At 48.0% G+C, this 17,181-nt stretch overlaps 1 protein-coding gene across 5 annotated transcripts in view; it reads right to left on the minus strand.

Annotated features, from left to right (window-relative positions):
• The window catches only part of Cxcr5 (C-X-C motif chemokine receptor 5), a 40,351-nt gene that overhangs the window by 8,967 nt on the left and 14,203 nt on the right, over positions 1-17,181 (minus strand). For 3 of the 5 annotated variants that reach the window (XM_087560720.1, XM_087560722.1, NM_053303.2), the window contains 1 exon segment: positions 5,689-5,807. In XM_087560720.1, coding sequence (XP_087416846.1) covers positions 5,689-5,745 — 57 coding nt within the window. In that variant the 5' untranslated portion in view covers positions 5,746-5,807. 5 annotated transcript variants of the gene reach the window in all.

The following is a 17,181-nucleotide window of genomic DNA, read 5'->3' on the forward strand; positions in this document are numbered from 1 at the left end:
CTTCGCCTCCTGAGTACCTGGGATTCCAAGCTTGCGTTTCCAGGTCCCACTGAGCTTTTATATGAGACATAACCTCGTGTGAGCATTTCCACACTGGTTGGGATCTGGGAGTGGGCGGGCAAGGTATCTCTCATTTCAGCCTTCAGCAGCTCCTGGGTCACAGTGTATAGGACTGGGTTATGGGTGTGTAGGTCTGCTCTTCTCAGCACTCTTCCTTCAGAATTCCCCAAAGATGATTCAGGACTCTGGTTTGCCATGCCATGTGCACTCTGCCCTTCTTTCCCCCCAAAGAAACAAGCCTGCTGGATCCTCGTCCATCTCTGACTGAGGGTTTTGGCTATTAGGACTATGTAGTGCTTTTTTTTTTTTTTTTTTTTCTTTTCTTTTTTTCGGAGCTGGGGACCGAACCCAGGGCCTTGCGCTTGCTAGGCAAGTGCTCTACCACTGAGCTAAATCCCCATCCCCCCTATGTAGTACTTTTAATTTTTGATATTTTTTCAAAAGATTTCTTTTTGTTTTACTGTTTTTGTCTGTGCATGTGTGTGTGCGTGTATGTGTGCGTGTGCGTGTGCGTGTGCGTGTGCGTGTGTGTGTGTCTATGTGTATTCTTGGAAGCTAGAAGAGACCATCAGACTAGATGTGGGTGTCTCGGAAGAATAGTAAGTGCTCTTAGCCACTGAACCATCTCTCCAGTCCCAGCGTTTAGTTTTTAAAAACAGGATATCACTGTGTAGCCCAGGCTAGCCTTGAGCTCAAGCTAGCCTTGAACATTACCGCCCTCCTACTTCAATCTCTTGAATGCTTAGGTTATTGGCACCATCCTTGGCTGGGGGTGGGGGGGGAGTATTACTACCTCTTTGCCACATCTTTAGGTTTAAAGTGAGTTCGCTTGTGAACCAATGTCTGTCTACACTGTGAACATGGGGTCCTGTAGTCAAGGTACATGCACATGCATCTCCCAGTAACCTCTTAAAACTGCCTCCCGAGATAACACTTGCTTTAAATTAAAAAAAACAATATTACGTTTATTTCCATGTGCATACTTTAAAAGATCAGTGGACAACGTTGGTTCTCCTTTTTCACCGTATGAGACGCAAGATCAAACTCAGGCTGTCAGGCTTGGCAGCAGACACCTTTACCCACTGAACCATCTTGCTGGACCTTCTGGGATAGTGTAGATTTGAAATGCTTTGTCTTCCATTCCCAAAAGAAACTCATTCCTGTATTCTGACTTTGCATCCCAAGTACCTGTTGCTTTTTACATGTCTGTCAAAGGAATGGGACCAGGCAGACTGTGTCTCTTATAGAGGGGTATGTTCCTAATGCGGTCTGTGGGATCTGGCTGACAGAACCTAGATTCCCCTAATGCAGCCCCTTGAAAGCTAGCTTCAGGTTTCCCCTCATTTCTGATCCCTCCGGCCACCCTCAGTTGAGGTTTCCTCCACCGGGGCTTCTGTGGGACTTTTCACGTGGTTAGAACAAGGGGACCCTCCCCTGCACCCAGGTAAAGCCCAGAAGCAGCTTGAGTGAGTTTTGGTTCCTCTTTTCACTCCCTTGCTGGACGGAGACAGTTGCATGTGGACGGATTGTGACCTGATGCTCCGGTCACACTGAGTTCATGGTTCCTAGTGATCGTCTGTGGGGAAGGGTCAGGGAAGCTAAACTTAGACCCGCTTCCCCCTGTTTTATGGCAGCCTCACCTCCTGAGGGCCGGAGATATACTTCATAACTAGCCTGTGGGTTCCAGACATGCCCCTCTGAGTACCTCTGATATGAGGTGTGACAGGAGACAACTCATGGTAGTTCTCTCGGGCAGGACCTCCTCCATGTCCACCCGGACCCATCTTGCCGAGTAGGGTGACTTCTGGGCATTACCTACCCTAGGCACCAGGGTTCTTTCTGGCTCTTAGCCTTCCAGAAGTTTTGTTCAGATCTAGCACTCATAAGGATTAGCTGCCTGCCTTAAGCCAGCAGGTGTGCAAATGGTCAAAGGTGATCTTTGAGTTCAAGGGACAAAGGGCCCCAGTGGGTAAAAAGGTGCTTGTTATACAGGCCTGACAGCCGACAACCTGAGCTTGTGTCCTAGAACCCATCATAGGAGAGAAGGAATTCTCAAACGTTGTTCTCTGACCTCTACACAGAGGAGGTCATGGCACATGTGTACACACACACACACACACACACACACACACAATAATAATAATGATAATAATAATAATAATAAATGTATTGATAAAATGATAGACAGGGTATAGTGGAGCATACCTTTAATCTCAGCACTGAAGAGTCAGAGGTAGATAGATCTCTATGAGTTCAAGGCCAGCCTGATCTACACAGCAAGTTCCCGGACAGGCAGGACTACTTAGAAAGATTCTGTCTCAGATGGCAGTGGTGGCATACACCTTTAAAACCAACACTTGGGAGGTAGAGGCAGGAAGATGTTTAAGTTTCAAGCCAGCCTGGTCTACAGAGTGAATTCTATGATAGGCAAGGCTACACAGAGAAACCCTGTCTCAAAAAGGCAAAGGGGAAAAAAAAATCCTGTCTCAAAACTGATTAATTCATTAAAAATAATAAAAAGAGTAGCTGGTGCGACACTTAATGGGCACCTGGTATCAAACCTAAAAACTTGAGTTAAGTCCCTGGAACAGACGTGCTGGAAAGAAAGAACTGAACCCCACAAGTTCTCCTCTGTCGACTATAAATAAACAAATGTAGAAAAAAATTAAAATTAGGACAAAGGGATGGTTGCGGCTTGACTTATCAAGACTGTTGTTCTTGGAACTCAAAGTTGGGAGTGTTGAACCTATTGATCTGGGGAAGTGGGCCAGTAATCAGCTGGGTCAAGGACGAGGAGTGAGGAGTAGGAAATAAAGTCAGTGGTAGAAGCTCAGCAGACGCCTAAGGAAAATGTCAAGCTAAAACCTCAGAGATTTGTAATCCCAGCACCCAAAAGACTCGGGCAAGAGGACAATGGGTTTGAAGCCAGATTTAGGTTACACAGAGACTCCATCTCAAACAAACAAGACAACAAACAAACAAACCCCAAAAAACTTTTTTCAAGACAACAACAGCAAGCCTTGAACCAAGCCTGCAGTCCTGTCGTCCACAAGGCAGGAAGTGCTCCTTGGGAGAGTTAGGGATTCGAGAGGCCTTGGTTTCCAGTTCCAATATGACAGACAAACAGAGCAAAACAGAAACCCATGGTTTTATTGAGAAGCCACTAATGCAGAACTCTTCTGCCGGTTTCCAAGACATGGATACTGTGACAGAATAGAGGAGTGTGCCAAGGCTAGTCATGGCCTTTTGGAAGGTGAGCCGGCCCAAAGAGGAGAATCTGTGACGAGAGTGGGGTTAGGTGAAGGAAGAACGCACCTGATTGAAGGACTCCAGGGACAGGGTTGTCTTAGAACCCCCTGATTCCTAGCTAGACCCTAAGTGATGTCCGGGCACATAGCTCAGGGCCTTGGGTTTGATATGTGTCATGAGAGAAATTACTGTGCTTCTCTCCTTGGAAGGCCGGTTTGTTCCATGTCTTGAGCATACCCTGCTGTCCCTCTGGCCCCCCACTACCACCTGTCTCTAGTAGGTCACACAGGGATGGGAGGCATGCAGTGAAGGGAAACTCTTGAGGTTTCTCAGAAGCTGGGGCACGGCCAGGGCTCCAGGTGGTTACGGAGGCTTCCAAGTGGGTCAGAGCTGATGGTCAGCATGAGGACAGAAGATACCAGCTAACCAAATCAGGGGCAGCGGGCGGCAGGGAGGAGGGCAGGCACGGCCGCACACTCCCGCGAAGAACAGCTAGCGTTTAAAGGGGGCTGGCCTAGATCCTGATTAGCTTCAGCAGGCATCACGGGACCCCACTTGGGCAGTCATGGGGATCCTGCCCTTAAAAAGACCTCGGGCTTGCCTCAGTGCTTTCTGTTGTCGTCTTGAAAAGAATTTGCAGGGTTTGTTTGTTGTCTTGTTTGTTTGCAACGGAGTCTCTACGTAGCCTAAATCTGGCTTCAAACTCATAGTCCTCTTGCCTGAGTCTTTTGGGTGCTGGCATTATATATCACTGAGGTTTAAAAAAAATTTTTTTCAATAAGGGGCCCTAACTTTCGGTCTTGCCTTGGACCTGCAAACTATAGCAGGTCCTGGGGTTGGACTGTCGAGGCTGGACCTGCTGTGATGAAGCCCAGCTCTGCAGGCCGCAGACACTTCTCAGCTTGAGAGAAGCTTCTCTTAGCAAGCCCAGGGCCATAGTGTGAGGAACTCTGAAGCTGGAGGACTGAGGGAGTTGGGGAACACCTCACAGTGTGCTTAGGGCAGGAGAGCTGGTAGGGTCCAAGGTTTAGAGCTTTCATAGCCTAGCCCAGAAAGCAGCTCGCAGAAAATAAAAGGCCACGATGAAGGTTCCAAGTCCTCTGTTGCCCCTAACCCACAGCCCTGGGGTTTTTCCTCTTGAACTGCTCCTGACAACACCGTTTGGTAGTCCAATAGCAACCAAGTCAAATGAGTGCTGTGCTTAACTGGAAGTCGCTCAGGTGGGGGCAGAGAGGGTACTAGGACTGCTTCCTTTTCTTTTCTTTAACTTGAACCTAAGAAACTCTTCCAAGATACCTTATCTCTAGAGATGGTAATCCAGGGTCAAGCAGCGTGCTCCAAGACATTCTCAGGAGTAATACAGCTTAGCATTCTCTGCTGCCTCACTTTGACCACTGGGATCCTCTTCCTTGCCACCAGCTGGCCTCGCACTTCCTTCATTATACAAAATCGCTGTCTAAAAGCTTCCAGCCCGGGATTGGTTCCCTCTTGTCTAGACCATCAGCTAGTTGAGGGCAAAGAATAGGTTCTCAGCTTCTCCATCCAACACAGACGGATGCTGTGTTGTGCCTTAATGATAAAGTCACACAGCAAGATGAACAGTTATATATATATATTTTTTTTCGAGACAAGGTCTCAACGTGTCCTAGGCTAGCTGATAATGAGCCTGAACTCCTGGGTCTCTTGCTTCTCTCTTTCTCACGCTAGGATTATAGGCGTGTACCAGCGTACTAAGTGTATGTGTGTTGAGGATGAACTTAGTGTCATGCATGCTAGGCAAGCACTCTATCAACTGACCCCTCCTCTCCCACCTAAAACTACACACTGACGGATTGACTAGCATTGGTGACAAACTGACATCAAGAAAACCTCCAGCCAGGCGGTGGTGGTGCCCACGTTTAATCTCAGTACTTGGCAGGTAGAAGGAGGTGGGCTTGAGGCCAGCCTGGTTTACAAAGTACCAGGACAGCCAATGCTTCACAGAGAAACCCAGTCTCAAAAGAGCAAACAAAACCAAAAAGAAACAAAACAAAAACAAAACCCCAAACCAAACCAACAACAGCAACAAAATCTTCCAAAAATACTTTGCCATTCTAGCCCAGTGGGACAAAGAGAAGATCCTCTATTAAGGAACCAAGAGGCAGGACTGCATACCTAGTCATACAGCAGGGGATGCAAAAACCTAGTCCTATGTCTCCCACCTCCCTTTGGCATCTATTAAGGGCAACAGATATGACAATAAGAGTCTAAGTGCAGGCACCCATGTATTTGCCCATGTTCTATAAGCCTTGCAGCGGGATTCCCAGGCTGTCCCCTCTCCTTTGACAGAGTGTGTTCCAACAGGACCCGAGCGACAGGGAGCCACATGACTGTACTCACCAGCTCATCCATGTTGTAGGTGATGGAGTCTATGTCCAAGGTTAGTGGGTAGTTCATCGCTACAGCTCTGCGTCACCAGGCTGGTCACTGTCTGATGCTGAGAAGGTCGATGCCAGCGCCTATGGAGAGGTGGCAGGCGTCAGCTACAAGCTTAAACAAATGAGCCATGTGTGGTCTCCCGGGGCCAAGGAGAGCTTGCTGTTCACCTCTCGACTCATCTCTCTCTTTTTTTTTTTCCACTGGGTCTTTTCTGGTGTGCGTGCATGCGTGTGTGTGTGTGTGTGTGTGTGTGTGTGTGTGTGTGTGTGTGTGTGTTTCCCCCTTTCTTTCTTTTCTTTTCTTTTTTTTAAGAAAAAGGGAAACTCCCCTCACAGAATCAGCACTAGTCAAGCATTTCAGCATCTTTCCTGGCAACCATGGTCTGAACTGGGCCAGGAGTCTGGTGTGACGGCAGCCCCTCCCTTCTGCTCACTGGAGCTCTATGAGGGATGCATATAGATTTGGGAAATGCCTCATAGAAAGAGAAAAGAAAAGAACACTTCCAGTCTCCTCTAGACACTCCCTTTCCTTATCACTAGGGTGACCAACCACCCTGGTTTGCCCAGAACTGAAAGAAAGTCCCCTGCCCTGGAAAAACCCTCAGCCCCAGGCAAACCAGGGCACTTGATCAACCTGTGACTGCCATCCTTTTGCCCAGTCAGGAAGGAGGAACCCTGCCCCTTTTCTCTTTTCAGCTCAAGTTTGAAAGAGTTAAGTTCAAATTTCTCAAAGGGAACAATCCTAAGATAATACTAGAAGAAAAAAAATGTGAAATGAAATTACCAGACAAGAGCACAATGTAAACACAGCCACAGAGCTGTCTCTGACTCAGAAAAAAAGAAGAAAAAAAAAGAAAAAAAAAAAAGGTGTTCCTCCACAAATAAACTTGTAGACACCTGGCTAGAAAGGACATGGATGACACCCCCCACCCCAACACACACACACCTTCAATTTTACACAAGATGACCCTGAAGCCCAGAGACAGAGACTGACTTACCCAGGATCCCATAATGCACCAATGGTCCAATGATGGCTACCTTGCACCCAAGGGTCCTGACTCCATGGTTGTCAACCTCTCCCATTGGCAAGCTCACCGCGCCTGCTCTGTCCCATCCTGAAAGCTGCTTCTTTCATGAAGAACTGTGGTGGGCATTGATCCATTTCCCACCAGGTCTTGTCCTGGTGGGTTTTCCTCCATGGAAGGGCATTTCCCGACTTAGTCCACGATGGTGTAAGACTGTACCTAAAGGCACTACTGTTTGTGTGTTTTGCTTTGCTTTGCCCCGACTCTGCAATCACCCTCCCCTTCTAAGCCAAATCACCACCCACACAGGCCGTGCTGTTCTCTGCTTTGCCATTGTTATTACCCTTCCCTTTCCTCCCGAGGGGATCCTGTCCTGGCAGCATTCCTCTTCCATCATCTCCTCCATAGTCCAGTCTCACCTTTCTCTGCCTTCAAAGCTTGGTTATAGTCCCTCCTCTTCCTCAATATACACATCTTCCTCAGGACTAAAGTGTGAAGACTTTTAGGCTCTCTTTGGGCTATTGTAGTCTCTTCCCTCTTTTCTCTATTTGTGTGTGTGTGTGTGTGTGTGTGTGTGTGTGTGTGTGTGTGTGTGTGATGTCAGAGAGAGAAACACAGAGAGAGACACAGAGATAGAGACAGACAGAGACAGATAGAGACAGACAGACAGACATACCCAGAGAGACAGAGACAGACACACAAACACAGAGACAGAGAGACAGACAGGGCCAGACACGCACAGAGACAGAGAGACAGACAGAGACAGATACACACAGAGAGACAGACAGAGACAAACAGAAAGACAGACAGACAGACAGACACACACACACACACACACACGGGGACGGGGAGGGGAGACTATGGAGTCTCAGAGGACAACTTGTGGGAGTTGGTTCTCTCCTTCTACAATGTAGGAATGTGGGATCTGGGGATCAAACTCAGGTGGTCAGGCTTGGTGGCAAGTGTCTTTTCTTGCTGAGCCATCTTGCTGGTCCCCGAAACTGTTCTTAAGGAGGAAGAAGGCTAGGACAAGGGGCTGGAGCCCCGCTCTAGCTCTTCCAGTCCTATACTGCTCAGGGATATACAGCCTCAGTGCTTCCTAGGTCTGGAACTGACTAAGCACTGTACATCCTTCCAACCCTATGCCACATGGTCTTGCCTCTCCTGCCCAGCAACATACAAGCACTCAAGGCAGAGAAAGTTGCGTCATGAAACCATGTTTCCTCAGATGTGAGAGTGAATGTCTGTCACCCAAACACTTGGGAGGGTGATGCAGGAAGATTGTGAGTTTGGGGCTAACATGGTCAATGTGATGAGACCCATCCATAAAATAAAATGCAAAGGGGGGAGGGTAGGTCATCTTTCAGAGTCGGATGATTTAGTGTTTAGAATTAGAAACTGAGTCCTCATGCTGAGTCAAATGTATCTTCTATGACATCCCCAGCAGCCCCTGGGCCTCAGACAGGACCTTGTAGCATGTCTCCCAAGTGACCTCTGGGTACAGACATCATGTGCCTGTGAGTCTCATGTGTCCCAACCCACACCCTAATGTATTCAACTACTTTTCAAAGAACTGGTTTCTGGGTACCTTATCAGCCTGTGCTTTGACCTTAGGTGATTTCCTGTCAGTGGTCCAGAAGGTCCCTTATGACAAGGACAAACTATGGGAAAGTGAGTTTCCTTGTTCGGGACTCAGTACATATTTACTTACAATTAGCGTGACCTTTTCTGTAGGCGTCTCCTACTCCTGGCAGCATGCTTAATGGACTTCATGTTGATGGTTCTAACCCACCAGTGGATTTTATAGTGGGAAACCCGTCATCTGTGGAAGCCAAGTCTTGATAGAACAATTCTTGGCAGGATAAAATCAAAACCATCTTACTTCATATAGCTAGACACTTCAAAGATCGGGGAAGACTTTGTGGAAGTAGGACCTAAGCTGGACATTAGGGAGGTGTGTGATAAGTGTGTGTGTGTGTGTGTGTGTGTGTGTGTGTGTGTGTGTGTGCGCGCGCGCGCGCGCGTGTGTCTGTGGGCACTCAGCAGTCAGGTGTGGTGATGCAGATGGCAATGTGAGGAAGTGGGAGGAGCCTGGAATTGATCTGGGACTGTCTCCTCCCTGGTTCTCAATCACTGCACTTTTCTCAGGTTGTGTTGTAGACTCAGAAAGAACATCAGGAAGGGCCAAGACCCGACCCGACCCTCCCCTCCCCTCCCCTCCCCTCCCCTCCCCTTCCCCTCCCCTCCCCTTCCCCTCCCCTCCCCTCCCCTCCCTTTTCTTTCTAGCTCCACGAAGCACATGATAGGAGAGAGCAAACTCCCATAAGTTATCCTCTGACCACTTAAGCGCTGCTGTTAACACACACACACACACACACACACACACACACACACACACACACACACTGAATGTAATTGTGATGACTAATCTTGGTTGTTAATTTGACAGAACTTGGAAGAAGGGACCTCAGTTGAACTGTCTCCATCAGACTGACCTGTAAGCAAGAGTCTGTGGGACATTTTCCTTCTTTCTTCCTCTCTCTCTCTCTCTCTCTCTCTCTCTCTCTCTCTCTCTCTCCTTTCTTCCTTCCTTTCTTTTTTAAGATTTATTTATTTATGTATTTATTTATTTATTTTATTTATATATTTTTTTTGGAGCTGGGGACCGAACCCAGGGCCTTGCACTTGCTAGGCAAGCACTCTACCACTGAGCTAAATCCCCAACCAAGATTTGCTTTTATTATTTTGTGTGTATGAGTGCTTTGCCTAAATGCGTGTCTGTGCACCACACACGTGTCTGATGCCTGAGGAGGTGGTGAGCCTCCACGTGGGTGTTGGGAAGCAAATCTGGGTCCTTTGCAAGAACCAGTGCTCTTAATCACTGAGCCAACTTTCCAGCCCCAAGGGGCATTTTTCTTTCCTTTCCTTTCTTTCTATCTTTTCTCCCCCTACCACCATTCTTGGATAGCCCTGGCTATCTTGGATATCACTCTGTAGACCGGGCTGGCCTCAAACTCACAGAGATCCACCTGCCTCTGCCTCATGAGTGCTGGGATTAAAGACGTGTGCCACCACTGCCTGGCACAAGGGGCATTTTCTTGGTTGCTGATCGATGTGGGAGTCTAGTCCACTGTGGGCAGTGCCAGCAATGGGCATGTGGTCCTAGGAGGTGCATGAAAGGCAGCTGAACTTGAACCTGGAAGCAATCAGTAAGCAGCGTTCTTTCTGCGAGGTTCTTACTCTGTCTTCTCTGCATGAATGGACCGTGATGTGGATGTATAAGTCAAATGAACCCTTCCCCTCATTTTATCACAGCACCAGAGAAACAAACTAATATAGTATAAGAATAAATAAGGTATACGGGTCAATAAACAAAGAGATGGGGCCTAAAGCAGTGTGGAGGAAATCTTTTTTAAAAAATCTTTTATTTATGTATTGGAGTATTCTGTAGCTGTCTTTAGACACGCTAGAAGAAGGTGTCAGGTCCCATGACAGATGGTTGTGAGCCACCATGTGGTTACTGGGAATCGAACTCAGGACCTCTGGAAGGGCAGTCAGTGCTCTTAACCGCTGAGCCATTTCTCCAGCCCCTCTATCTGCAATCTTAACACAGAGAATAGAGTGCTGAGGCAGGAGGATTCCTGTGAGTTTAGGGCCATCCTAGATGACCTGAATGTTCAGGGCAAGACACTGTCTCATAAGCCCAAGCCCAAAACAAAAGCAGGTGTGGAGCAGAGGGAGGTTTAGTCTCTGGTGATCCTCTCTCCATGCACCCACACCCTCACACACTGGCCTCCTCTGCCCCGTGGCTCTGCCATATACTCCTGCCTCGGGCCCAAAGCACTGAGGTTCACTGCTGGTGAACTGATACCTCCGAAACTGGGAGCCAAAATAAGTCTTTGTAAGAGGATGGTTACGGAGTTGCTATGGTAACGGAAATCTTCACACCCAGAGAACCCGAGTATATTCCCCGAGATGGAGAAAGCCCTCATGGCCTGTGCTGTGGTCCTTGACTTAAAATATGTGAAGGCAGAGGTTTCACCTGTATGCTACAGTCAGCTGGGGTGGGTGTTTCCAGGTAAGACAGCCAAGGTTACATTTCGATTTGCAGTTTGGGTGTGATTTCCAAGTTCTACTCTGGGGACAGCTCTCCTGAGGCTGAATTATTGGACCCCAGGCCTCTCACCGAAGTGGTGGCTTTGCCAGAGCTGGATTTGTGTCTGGCTTAGGTATGGGTGGGTGCGTAGGCCCCAGGTCAGGTGGATTTTTCTCAGTAATTATGCCTTGCTGTTAATAGATTATATTACATTTTCGTTTGTTCCGGCCGCTAGATATAATCACTTGTATCTGCAGAAAAATTAAATTGCTCCACAGAGGTTTAGAGTGTTGCTGGAGGGAATAAGTCCCCTCTGCCTCAGCCTTTTATTAACTGGAGTGTTCTCCTCCGTTCCTGGGTGGAGACCTCTTTATCTTTCCTCCGGGTCTCTTTCAATGGCAGGCAACAGCACTTCACAGCTCGTTAGCCTCAGAAAGTCCTCTAAGTCTGTAAGGAAAATCATAGTAGGAGTGACACATGACACAGCCCTGTGGGTCTCAAACTTAGCTTTTCTCAGTCTTCATATTTCACTTTATCTGTCTGTCTTATTTTCTTTCTTTTTACTTTTATTTCCCAGATAGGCTCTTGCTATGTAAAGGAGACTAGCTTGAACTCTCAGAGATCCACCTGCCTCTGGCTCCCAAGGGGGCTGGGATAATAGGTATGTGCCACCATATCCAACTCACTCTTTGTCCCCATCTAGTACTGGGGGTCAAACCGAGGACCTCCCTTAAGCTAGGCCAGTACACTGAGCTACCGTCCCACCCCTTCATATTCACGCTTCATACAAAACTGTCAAAACATCTGTGTGGAAGTTATCGGCATGGTCTCTGCCATATTTAGGGAAGGTAGAGAAAAAGTCCCTCCTTTTCCTCTTCTTCCTCCTCCCCCTCCCTCCACCTTTTCTTCTTCTCATGATTATAGTGAGAAAGGTTTAGAGAGCCAGAGTCTGAAGGCAGCTCCATAGGCATCAAACCTGACTCCGCACAAGGCCGCACGCTCAGAGGATTTGCAAAGGATTTATACTTTCCTGGCTGTCTCAGGGGAGGGAAAACTATGGCCGCTCCCCCGCCCCCCAGGGACTGTTTCTTAGTGCTGTGTTCCATGCACAGAGCTAAATTCTTTACACTCTCGTTTACTTTCATCCTCTGAGCAGCCTTTAAGTGTAACAATTATACCACCACATTACAGGCATGGAAACTGAACCGGGCTGCAGTAGGAAGCAGTATGCAGGTTAACAGCTCACTCAGGCACCAGGACCCAAAAGAACAGTCAACACAGGAAGTGGGTGGTAAAGTTGTCAGTGCTGGGAGCCAACTCCCACACACACAGCTCTTCTGCCTTTAGGTACCAGGTAGTAAGTAGTCTGCAGGGAGGAAACAGGTCCAGGGGTTGGGTAGGCACGCCAAGGTTACCGTAAGGTTACAGGGACTATGTGTGTATCTGGGCACCTCAGCCCCAGAGCGGGAGTCAGATGCCTGGATCAGGTGTTTATCTCATGGTACCAAAACGAGCACTGGCCAGGGAAGAGACAAAACTGGGGCAGTGTGTCTAACGGGACAGACATGCGGACACATTTGTATTTGTATCTGTATGTGTGCTGAGAATATTTTCAACGGTGCCACATCAAGATAGCAGGGTGGAAGTGGAGCAGGGTGGAAGCCGCCTTAGGATGAAGGTCCGAGGAGCCATCTCTCACAGGAGAGCTGTGTGTGAATGTGCTGTTTAAGGCCCAGAGACTGATGGAAAGACTGTGGATGTAGCACCTAAAGGCCCAGATGGAGGTCCCAACACTTCTGCTATTCACAAGGAACGGGCCTTGCCCAGTGATCTAAGATGCTCTAAATACCAAACTCCTCAGATAACAGTTCCCAAACTTGACGCAGTGGTTTGAAGGACTTGGTGGACACAATGTCTGGGCCCGAGCAGAGTGTCTGACTCTGGCCTTAGAGTCATGGGTCTAGCATATGTTCAACTAACTGTTGTCCTGCGAACACTGAGAAAGCTGGTGCCCGAGACCACAAGGATCTCTTTACTAGATACCTCAGTCAGTCCCCCTGTTCTGACACAGGGAGTATGCCACACTGGAGATCCCATCCCATCCCCACAGAGCTCCCAGCCTGTCCATACAAAGAGCACCTTTCTGGAACAAGGACAGCACCTCCCACAACCAGCAAAACCCACCAATTTCTTTCTGCAGAACGAGCTTCCCCAGAGCCCATTCGGGAACAACTGAAATTTCCATCATGCCTCACAGACTTGGGCCGCTCCTGATACTTTGCTAGTCTAGTTTAGTTTCCACTCTATTTTGTTCTTGTTGCCATATGTATACATGTATGAGTGTGTGTGTGTGTGTGTGTATGTATGCATGTATGAGTGTGTATGTATATATGTATGTGTATGTATGTATGCATGCATGCATGTAGTATGTATGCATGAATGAATATGTGTATATATGTATATATGCATGCCTGTAGCATGTGTATATATGTATGTGTGTATGTATGCATGTATGAGCGCGTGTGTGTGCATGCATGTAGTATGCATGTGTGGATGCAGTGTGTATGTGTATATATGCATGCATGTAGTATGTGTGTATGTATGCATGTATGTGTGCATGCATGTATTTGTGTGTATATATGAGCATGTGCATACCACATACATGTGTAGAGAACAGAAGACAACTTGCAAGAGTCAGTTCTTTCCTTCCATATGTGGGTCCTGAGGACTGAACTTGAGTCCTCAGGCTTGGCTGTGAGTACCTTTACCTATAAAGTCATCTCCCTGACCTTGTTTTGTAATTTTGGTTTGTTTGACACGATCTCCACTGTTGCCTGTTACCCGGGCCGGCCTCAAACTCATGGCATTCCTCCTGCTTCAGCTTTCTAGATGCTGAGATCACAAGTGTCTGCCACTGTGCTCAGCTTCAATCTCTGCTCTAATTGAGTGTTTAGTCCCCGCTAGCTACATCACGTATCCTGTCACTTTGACTGTGACCCACAGTGAGAAGTGTATGCGTATACACTTATGTCTTAGTTAGGGTTACCACTGCTGTGATGAAATGCCGTGAGCAATGTGAGGAGGAAAGGCTTTGTTCAGCTAACATATCCCTAGTCCTAGTCTACTGAGAGAAGCCAAGGCAGGAACTCAAACCAGACAGGACTGAAGGCAGGAGCTGATGCAGAGGCCATAAAGGGGTGCTGCTTATTGGCTTAATCCTCGTGGCTTCTTCAGCCTGCTTTGCTCTAGAAACTGGACCACTAGCCCAGAGGCGCCTCCCCCATCAGTAAATAAGAAAATGCCCTACAAGTCTGTCTATGCCCAGTCTTATGGAGATATTTTCTCCGTTGACTCCCTTTCTCAGATGAGTCTAGACTGTGTTGACATGAAACTATCCAGAACAACATATAATAAATATTATAAAGAATACTTAGCATATATGATACTCATATTTTCTTCCTTCTTACTCCTCCACCTCACCCTTCTGTCTGTCTGTCTGTCTGTCTGTCTGTCTGTCTGTCTGTTTTGAGTCAGGATTTTACTACGTAGCCCTAACCGGCCTGGAACCCACTTGTAGATAATCTGGTCTCAGACTCACGGGATCTGCCTGCCTCTGCTTCCTAAGTGATAGGATCAAAGGCTCGTGCTGACATAAACTATACCTTTCAAAAAATGATGGCCCCCTCAGGCAAATTACTTTTATGTATTCACATATGAGGTACCTTGAGGTTCAAAGTTAGAAATTCTCTAGCTCTTGTTTGTAGTAGATGATGGTTGATATGGAGACTATGTGCTGGTCGAAGTGTCCCTAAACGAGACAGGAGCATCACTACCTCCAAGACTCAGGGAGCATCTCAGAAGAAAGGCTGGCAAGAATGTAAGATGTGGGGAGGCGTGCTGTGAGTGTTATGTCCTCTGTACATGGTGTGGCCGTGGTACTCATGAGCTCACTGTGGATCTGTACAAGGTTGGGCCCATCAAATTCTGTCATGTATGGCATGGATAGTGTCACTCTCGTCCCTCTCTGAGGGGCTACAGCCAGTTGATGGCTGCTGGGGAAAGAGGAGTTATATTCCTCAGTGCTGGCTTAGACACTTCTAAGGTAAATAACCCCTCACTCATGGCCATAGCAGCAGCCCCAACTAAACATGTCCACACATGAATGCATGTGCAGTGACACACAGACACACATGAAAGCAGAAAAGGGATTCACTGGGAAGAATGGGCTTAGAGGGAAGGGAGGGGATACAGGAGGCTCACGGGGGAAGTAACACCAAGGAGACCACATGTATCTCAAATCGTGGAAAAATAAAACTTAACATAATACAGGTGCACTCAGGAGGCAGAGGTAGGTGGAGCTCTGTGAGTTCCAGGCCAGCATGGTCTCCATAGAGAGTTCTGGGACAATCAGGGTCACGTAAAGGAACCCCGTCGCAATAACAGCAATGATAACAATAACACAGATATGTGTGTACAACTGTGAGCTGTAGTTTACAGTATATGAGTGATACAGTGTTGTTTGCATAAAACAGTAGCATGTGTATGAGGCTTTTTTTAAATAGAAATGTCTCATAGGAACAATTTGCTTTGCTTTATATACACATATCTATACACACCACACTACATCCTCACACAATCACACACACACACACACACACAGAGGGAGACAGAGACAGAGACAGAGACAGAGGGATAGAGAGACTATCTGTTTAAGGGGGCTTGGTACAGGCACTTCTAATCCTAGAACTAAAGAGACTGAGGAAGGAGAATTGCCATGAATATGAGGTCACCCCGAGCTACAGAGTGAGGCTTTTATCTGAAAACTTTTTAAAGAAAGAAAAGAGGATTGGGAATGGCAGGAAGTGTAGACAGGACTCTGAGGGAAGGCCTGGGTGTGGCAGAGGGTAGCAGACATCTGAGTGAGCAGACAGAGAGAAGGGAGCATGGGTCGGAGCAGGGGAAGTGTGAGAAGGGACAGGAGGTGAGGAAGGTAGGACTTAGGGGGCCTGAGGGGCATCTGGGAACAGAGAAGAGAGCACCAGAGAGTCTCACACCGATACTGACATCCAACGAGGTTTGTGTATTCTAACCTCCAGGTAAGATAACTAACTACATACTAGGTTCAACAGGCCACCCAATCAAGGTCTCCAATGAGGATGGGTGCTGGGTCCTTTGATAACAACTAGCTATTCCATGGGCCTGACCATTCCAGGAGCCGACCTACGTGCTGGAGAAGTGATGAGAAATAGCCTCGAGTGGTGTAGCTCATGCTGCACTGAGGAGATGGGCATTAAACACATAAGCCATGCACTTAGTGCTGACATAAGGTAGTTGTAAAAACCTTCATGTTCTATGAAGAAAAAGGACAACGTGCTAAGAGTATCATCAACCCGAACTCAATCCTCATAAACTAACGACTGGACCGTGAGCCTCCCAGACTGATTTATGTTTGAGGGCCCCCTCGCATTCATTGCTTCACACGAGTGCGTCATCCCAGCCTGTGGAGAAGCCATTTGGGAGTTCTTAGCGTATTCTGTTTAGAACTAAAGGCAGCCTCTGTGGATCCAGGTCTATCCAGCCAGCAGGGAGTCTCAGCTACTTCTGATGTGGGCCATTGTGCTTGGCTGAACTGGACAGTTCACTGACTAGCTCACAGCTCTTTTATTTGAGACTGTGTGCCCAGACTTGCCTTGATCTCCCAACTCTCCAGCCTCGGCCTCCTTAGATCACATTCTGAGCCACCATGCCTGGCTCCTGAAACTTCTAGCATGGCTTAAGTCAGGGGCATAAACTTTGGCTCTCCCAGTTTCAGTTCTCAGAGCCTTCACAGAATGAGAGGGTAGTTAGAGGATCAATGACAGGGTGGTTAGAGGCTTGGGCTGTGGGTGGCCCAGAGTAGGACAGGAGGGACAAGGTGACCTGGAGGCAAAGGCAGGAAATGGCTGACAGCAGCTTCCTAATGTGGTTGTCCTGCAGTGAAAGTGAACCAGGCCCCAGGTGGGGGAGGGGGGTGACAGGCCAGCGAAACTCCTCACCACATTTCGGGACCTGTTGAGGCGGCCCACCTGCCCTATCAGCACCTTGATCTCGCCTCATGAAAGAGAGGTTTCCAAATGACTCGGCCCGGCTGCTCCAGGAAGGAAGTGTTCCGGGCTGCAAATGGGGTCCTGTGCGTGTGTGGGTCAGGCATCCGCAAGTGAGCAACTGATGACACAGCACTGGGGGACAGGGCTGCTGACAGAGTGAGATCCGATCTGGAGAGAGCGGAGACGGAGAGGCCATCTGGCCTTCCCTCACAGAGGGTCACAACCGGAAATCCTGTCAACAGCTCCCA

The sequence above is a fragment of the Rattus norvegicus genome, chromosome 8 (assembly GCF_021556685.1).
Source record: "Rattus norvegicus strain SHRSP/BbbUtx chromosome 8, alternate assembly SHRSP_T2T, whole genome shotgun sequence".
Classification (NCBI taxonomy): Eukaryota; Metazoa; Chordata; class Mammalia; order Rodentia; family Muridae; genus Rattus; species Rattus norvegicus.